Source organism: Chenopodium quinoa, unplaced genomic scaffold (assembly GCF_001683475.1).
Source record: "Chenopodium quinoa cultivar QQ74 unplaced genomic scaffold, ASM168347v1, whole genome shotgun sequence".
Classification (NCBI taxonomy): Eukaryota; Viridiplantae; Streptophyta; class Magnoliopsida; order Caryophyllales; family Amaranthaceae; genus Chenopodium; species Chenopodium quinoa.
In genome coordinates this window covers 1,311,219-1,319,378 of record NW_018743175.1, presented here as the reverse complement: position 1 = coordinate 1,319,378, position 8,160 = coordinate 1,311,219, and the positions used below count along the sequence as shown (strand labels likewise).

The following is an 8,160-nucleotide window of genomic DNA, read 5'->3' as shown; positions in this document are numbered from 1 at the left end:
TTAAGTTAACATAAAAGTTGTTGTGTTATTATAAAGGTCATAAGAGGCTATTATTATTTTTTTAATGAAATTTTAATATATTGGTCAACATGAATAATAAAGGTCACTATATTAAAATTAGGGTCACTATGTTTAACATAACGTTGTACTTCAGATTTACAATAATATTAAAGATCACATAAGTTTTAATAAAGGTAACTATGTTAAAATTAAGGTTACTATATTAAAATTAAGCTCACTATGTTCAAAATATAGTCAATTGCGCGTGTATACATCTCAGATCCATAATAATATTATTGTGAACGGTCCACACAAGTTTTTCCGCATAAATATTACTTCGTACTTCGTATGTCATATCTTTAAATAGCATAATACATTATATTTTATTATTTCAAATTATTAATATATTTTAACTAATCTAATATAGTAGCAATATTAAAAAAAAATAATAAAAAAAAATAAAAAAATTGATGAATCTATTATAATAAGAGATTCATAGTTCGTACTACACAAATTTTTACTTCCTCCGCTTTTTTATTTTAAATAAAGTAATGTATAGTTTGTTTTGGACTTATCGTGCGTGACATGGGTCTTAAACTAGTGCAGTAATAAGGTTGAGGTGGGTTATTTGCTTTGATTCTTTCCATATGTTATCACAAATTTGACAATGACATCAGGCACCATAGTGTCCTTTCAACAAAAAAAACTGAAACGAGAATAGAAAAATTAAACGAAAATGTAAAGAAAGGTGGGGACAATCGGACAAATAACGAAAGCTTAGATATTGAATTGAATTTTTGATAATAACGCAAAATCTTTTAATTCTAGAGTAACTGAAACTAATTAAGCACTATATAAGCTACGAATTTAAACATGATTTTACGCTACTATTTACAAATGAGATAGGGAAAAAAAATAAAATCAATTAAAGAGCTAGAATTAAAAGAACAAGACTAAATGCAAATTATGCAATTCATCATACTCCCTATTCAATGGAGATTTTCCCACATTAATCTTGTGTAACTCAACCATCAATTTTCCCCAGCAACTCAAAACGGAAATATACACACTTTGTACACACGAATCGATCATTCCTTATGAATACGAGCCAGTAAAAGACTTGAGATGACCAACTTCAACTAACCGCATCAGCAGCAACTGCCTTTAACTGATAAACTATCCCAGTAGTTTGATTCACCAAAACCCTCTCTTCAACATCAACAGTGGCAACATCCCCTGTTTTAAATTCATCACAAATTCTTACCTCAGATTCCAAAGCAAAAATCAACCCACTCGAATTCGAGTTCTTAAGAAAAACCCCATCATATGATTCAGCCACAACAGCTCTGGTTCCTGCATCACTCAAAGCATCAACAGCAGCATGTTCTCTTCCACAACCAAAATTATTCCCTGCAATAATAATCGAGTACTTTGACTTTATCCCGTCATCCTCAACAAATCGAAGAGGGTAATGATCCAAGCTGGAATAATATTGTGTAGGAATGATTTGATTAGTCTCAACATCGTCCCGAACTACGTAGCAAAGACCGTAAAAGTATGTGGAGGATGAAGGAGAGGATGAATTTGAGGTGGTGGTAACGGAAGAAGATAAGGAAATTGCGGTGAGTGGTGCTAGTTTTATTCGAGAGGTGGCGAATATAGAGAATTAAGCAGAATTGTGTTTGCAATTTTCTGTGTGTTTATTGCTGGTGATAGTACAAATATTTATACACAGAACCAAGGTTACAACAACTACTACCAAAAATACAGCCTAAATATTTGCAGAATAAATTGGTCAATATTTAGTCCCTTTAATTAAGGAACTAATTATGGTTATTTCTACACTCCCCCTCAAGTTGGGCATTTGGTGCTCCAATGCCTAACTTGCGTAATGTCTCATCGAATGCTTCACTGTTGACAGCTTTTGTCAGGATATCAGCTAACTGATCTCTTGATCTCACAAATGGAAGTTTAATTATCTTATCTTCCAGTTTGTCTTTTATGAAGTGTCTGTCTATCTCAACATGCTTCGTTCTGTCGTGTTGAACTGGATTTTCTGAGATACTTATTGCTGCTTTGTTATCACAAAAGAGTTTGCATGCTGTTTTTTGTGGAAAACCAATTTCACTCATAAGTTTCCGGATCCATAAGATTTCAGTTATCCCTTTTGCAATACCTCTGAATTCTGCCTCTGCACTTGACAAAGCCACTACTTTCTGCTTCTTACTTCTCCAGGTGACCAAATTACCTCCTACTAGGGTGAAGTATCCAGAGGTGGATTTTCTACCATCACGATCTCCTGCCCAATCTGCGTCCGTGTACGCAATTAGATCTAGGTGATCATTCTTGTCAAAGTAAATCCCAGTACTACTTGTACCCTTTAGGTACCTCAAAATCCTCATTACTGCTGTCATGTGTTGTACTTGTGGAAGATGCATGAATCTGCTCACTACCCCTACTGCATAGGCTATGTCTGGTCTTGTGTGAGCTAAGTAAATAAGTTTCCCCACAATCTTTTGATACTCCTCCTTATTAGTCAATTTTGCACCTTCAAGAATTTGAAGGCCATGATTTGCCACAATCGGTGTTTCAGCTGGTTTGCAACCAAGCATTCCTGTTTCTGCCAGAAGGTCAAGAATATATTTCCTCTGGTGAATGAAGATCCCTTGCTTTGATCTCAAGACCTCTATGCCAAGAAAATATTTGAGATTGCCCAAATCTTTCATCTCAAATTCCTGAAATAATTTTCCCTTTAAGTCTGCAATCTCCTCCTCATCATTTCCTGTAATAATCATGTCATCTACATAGATGATTAAACAGGTGATTTTCTCTTTTTCTTTCTTCAGGAATAAAGTATGATCGGAATTACTTTGCCTATATCCAAACTTCTTCATAGCTTTTGTGAATCTTCCGAACCACGCCTTAGGAGACTGTTTTAGTCCGTAGAGAGCCTTCCTCAATCTGCATCCTTCCCCATCTCTAAAATCATGAGAATATCCAGGAGGTACCTCCATATACACCTCCTCGTCAATGCTTCCATGAAGGAAGGCATTTTTTACATCAAACTGGTACAAAGGCCATTCCTTGTTTGCAGCTACAGAAAACAGAACTCGTATCGTGTCAATTTTGGCCACAGGAGAGAAAGTTTCTGAGTAGTCTATTCCATATGTCTGAGTGTATCCCTTAGCAACCAGCCGTGCTTTGTATCTCTCAATAGTTCCATCTGCTCTGTATTTGATGGAGAATACCCATCTACATCCCACCTTTTTCTTCCCCTTTGGTAAGATGCATTTCTCCCAAGTCTTGTTTTTCTGTAAAGCCTGATACTCTTCTTCCATAGCCTGCTTCCATTTTTCATTCTTGACAGCTTCCTCCACATTCTTTGGAATGTCTGCGGAGTATAAAGAGGCATTGAAAGCTATGGCTGTGCTGGATAGATTTTCAGTGCTGATTCTTTCGATTGGGTATCTCGACCGTTGGTCCTCATATTCAGGATCATATCTCCTTGGTGGAACTCCTCTCGTACTTCTAGGAGGTAACTCATACCTGTTTTGTTCACTTTCATTGGAGACAGGATTAATTTCAGGCATATTATAGGAAACAGGAGAGCTTTCAGATGGTACCTCTTCAGATGGATGCTCATTTGGCGGATTTGGTGGAGACCGAAGAGGAAGTGAGACTACTGCTTCTGGGGTAGCATCGGTGGTATTGCCTACTTGTGTTGTAGGATCTGGGTCCACCATTTCTGGATATGTCAGCCAGCTAAGGTCATCACTCAAATTCTCCCCCTGAGGACTTAGCGGGGTGTAATAGTAAGTTTGTTCAAAGAACTCACAGTCTAAGGTGGTGTAGACCCTTTTTTGAATTGGATCGTAACAACGGTACCCTTTTTGATGAACCCCATACCCAATAAAGACACATTTAACTGCCCTAGGTTCGAGCTTATTTCGAGCCCGTTTTGGTAAATGAACATAGACAACGCACCCAAAGACTCGTGGAGGTAAAGAATGGACTGATGGGATGGTGACATGAGAGGATAAGGTGTCGAGAGGTGTTTTGTAGTCAAGTGGTTTACTGGGAAGTCGGTTTGTGAGATAGGTGGATGTAGCAATGGCTTCTGGCCAAAAATAGACCGGGACATGGGATTCTAACATGATAGCTCTGGTTATTTCAAGAAGGGTTCGATTTTTCCGTTCAGCAATCCCATTTTGTTGGGGAGTGTCTGGACACGTGGTTTGGTGAATCAGACCATGGTCAATAATGAATTGTTCCATATCTAAGGTTATATATTCCCCCCCATTGTCCGATCGTAAAATTTGTGGGTGAGCATGAAACTGAGTGCATATCATATGATAAAATTTAACAAAGACATCAAACAGTTCAGATTTATGTTTTAAGAAATAAACCCAACTCATACGAGTACAATCATCCACAAATAAAACAAAATAAGAATAGTTATGGAACGCAAATTTAGGCGCTGGGCCCCATACATCGGAATGAATCAAAGCAAAAGGTTCAGAGGCATGACTTAAACTAGGATGATAAGTATGTTTATGACTCTTAGCTAAAACACATGCTTCACAGTTCAATGCTACATCAATATTTTTAAATGAGGGAAATAAACGTTTAAGGTAACCAAGAGAGGGGTGACCTAGCCGACGATGCCACATCCAAAGTTGGTTTTCCGGTGATCCATGAGCAAGCAAAGCGTTACCCTGTTGAGCCACCTCATCCACATAGTACAAACCCCCTCGTTCAGTACCACGCCCAATGATCCGTCCTGTTAGAGCATCCTGCACAATACAACCAGAATCCATTATTAAGACTGTACAATTAAGCTCTTTAGTCAACTGACTCACAGATAAAAGCTTATGAGTGAGACTGGGAATTAAAAGACAATTATTTAAATGAATGTCCGAGGTAACATCAACGGTCCCAGCCTGGGAAACAGGAATATATTCCCCGTTTGCTGTTTGAATTTGGTTACGATGGGTGGTTTGAGTGGCTTTAATATCTAATGGGTCACACGTCATAGTGTCAGTAGCTCCACAATCAAAAATCCACGGGATAGGTCTATGACAAACGAGGCCAAAAGATTTTTGGTTTAAGCTAGGGGGCTGAGTATTTTCAACTTGGGCTCCTATTTTTTGTTTTATTGGGCTAAATTTATTTTGTGGGCTTGGGGTTTTAAGAGGGACGGTTAGAGGGTGAGAGGGGGTGGGTTTTTTGTGGGTTAGGTCTTCTACCGTCCTTGCCTCATCCTTCCCATTTTCAATCCCTCTTTCCATTTTCTGCTCTCTACCTTCCTGACCACCATAATTCTCGGTGGTACTTTCTGCTTCCTCCATGCTTGCGATCTTCTCTGCGCAACCTTCCTTGCCTGAGTTTTTTCCGCCACCATCATTGTCAGATCTACTGGGGGTTGGGCTCGATTTCACGGCAAGATGTGCCCTGCCGCCGGTCTGGTTCACGCCGACCTTGGTGGCGGCCTTCTTCTTTGTGTATTCCTCCCACCATTCCGGATACCCGATAATTTCGAAGCACCCCTTTTTGGTGTGTTTCGTTCCTCCACAATGGGTACACTTTAGGTGGGATTTGTCTTCTCGCCGGAATGAAGATTCCGACCGGCGATTAGCAACGAGCCCACTTCCAATTTCTGAGGGATTTTGTCCCGGTGATGAAACGCCGGTCATTATCCCGCGACGGGCAATTTCCCGTCTAATGAATGCGTATGCTGCGTCAATTGATGGAAGAGGGTCCTGATTCAGTAAGTCCCTCTTCTCTTTGTCCAGTGAGTCGTTAACACCAGCCAAAAATTGGTATAATCTCTGCCTCTGTATAAATGAATTAAAGAGGGTAATATCTTCTGAGCACTTCATTGGGTTTGGCATTCTCCTATCAATTTCTTTCTAGAGGGTATTCAGTTTACTGAAATACACCTCTAGGTTTTCGCTTCCCTGCTTCAAAGATGCAGCCTTTGTGTTCAGATCAAAGGTCTGTAATTCGTCCCTCCCACTACTGAGTAGGGTTTCAATGCCCTTCCACAGATCTCGAGCATGTTTATAATCTAGGAATTGGTTCACTAGATCTCCATCGATGTTTTCGATGATCCAGGACAGAACCAATGAGTCCCTTTGTGCCCACTGTGCGTACTCCGGATCATCTGGTGGTACGGGGTTGGCAGTGATGTGATTGAGCCTTCCCCGGCCACTAATTGCAATTTGCATCAATTTACACCATTTGGTGTAATTCGTAAAATTCAATTTTTCAGCAACACGCACAGTTTGTGATGTCCCTGATTCAGTGTTTATTGGGTTTTTGTTTAATTTCTGGAACATTTGGAACATTTGTTCCATCTGTTCCATAGAAATCAGTTGGTTGTTGTTGTTGTTTTCCGGTGGTTCCCCCATTTCAAGGTAAGTCTCCGGTATATGATGAGGCTAATTTAGGTTTCGGTTTCCCGAAGATCCGAACCTTACGGCTCTGATACCATATAGAGAATTAAGCAGAATTGTGTTTGCAATTTTCTGTGTGTTTATTGCTGGTGATAGTACAAATATTTATACACAGAAGTATCCTGTAAATTAGGCAACTACTACCAAGGTTACAGCAACTACTACCAAAAATACAGCCTAAATATTTGCAGAATAAATTGGTCAATATTTAGTCCCTTTTAATTAAGGAACTAATTATGGTTATTTCTACAGCGAAAGCGATGGCGGGAAGCTTGAGAGATGAAGGGGGGTGTGGAGGGATTGAGGGTTTAAGGGGTGAAAGGAAGGTGAGGGTGGTGGAGGAGATAATGTGGGATGTATTAGCCATTGTTTTTTTTGTAGTGTAAGAATTGAATGAGTTATGACAATATTATGAGTTTAGACGTGGAATTTATGGTGAATATATCTTCAAGAATTGAAGCACGTGTTAGACGCGTGAAATTTAGAGTTGATGGTGATGTTTGTCTTTTATAATGCAATATGCATGTAAAATATCAGAATATATATGTGATGTCAATAGAATGTCTAATTAAGCTAGTTCACAAAAGAAGTTCTTGGAATAAGGTTTTATTATTATTGGTAAGAATTTGGAGTAGTTTAATATAAGATTATTTCTCTCTTATACTTCGTATAAGGAAATCGTCAATACATTCTTTTTTATATGTTTTCTTTGTAATCTTCCCTTATTTCAATTCAATATTTGTGAACTTTGTGACATACCCTCTTCTAGAGCTATATATAAATATATAGTAAATGTATTTCTTAAATTGGTACTCAATATTGACTTAAAAATGTAAATGTAAGATAAAATCACAAATCAATTTTATATTTTATGCATAATTTATTTCTTTATTTTAAAAAATTATCTAAAAATGTAAGAAAATAAAGAGAATATAATACGCAATTTATATAAATCAAATTTTTTGGGGTGTACAAAGAATATATTACGTATGATAGATGCATATGATTCAAGATTCCATACTTTATTATTTTGGTTCATCCAAAGATATAGAAGATTGTGCATCACTAATGTAGGATAACTAATCTTTTAAAAGAGATGATCCCAATTAATCATTTGAATATAGTCTATAAAACTGGTTATGTTAAAGAAGATGGAGAATATAGTGATAAAAACAAGTTAAAAACAAAGACAAAGCCTTACAATAAGTTACAAATACTACGTATAATAAATATTAATAATATTCATAACATCAATTATAGAATATTGATTGTTTGCTGTTTTCAGCTTGTGAAATATGAAGTATGTCAATGAGAAAACAAGATAAAATAGAAAACCAAGGAAAATAAATCATACGAGGTATAAATTATAGAATACAATGGAAGTTTATGTAAGATTTTTAATTCAAACCTGCATTTCTAATTGATTGTCTTATTTGAGAAATTTCAATGCTTATTGAATCTAATACTTTATGGATATATATGTATTTTAAACATAGTCATTTGTAAAGTCTTGTTAGATTCATCTCGATTTTTATTTTTTATTTTTTTTTGGAAACAAATGAATTTATTAATCAAAAGTCATACATCATCTACAAATGAAATCTAAATCAACAAATACATAAAATTGAATTAAATAAGGGTTTCTTTCATCAAAGCTACGATCGTTGAATAAATATTGCACTATGGTACATCTCTCGCACACATT

At 36.9% G+C, this 8,160-nt stretch overlaps 1 protein-coding gene across 1 annotated transcript; it reads right to left on the bottom strand.

Moving 5' to 3' along the window:
• Positions 1-215: 215 nt before the first annotated feature.
• LOC110732818 (3-isopropylmalate dehydratase small subunit 3-like) lies at positions 216-1,660 on the bottom strand (the record flags this gene model as incomplete). The annotated part of the gene is made up of 1 exon (XM_021912822.1): positions 216-1,660. A coding segment is annotated over one exon (525 nt), but the record flags the coding sequence as incomplete, so codon positions are not given.
• Between the last annotated feature and the right edge of the window lie 6,500 nt (positions 1,661-8,160).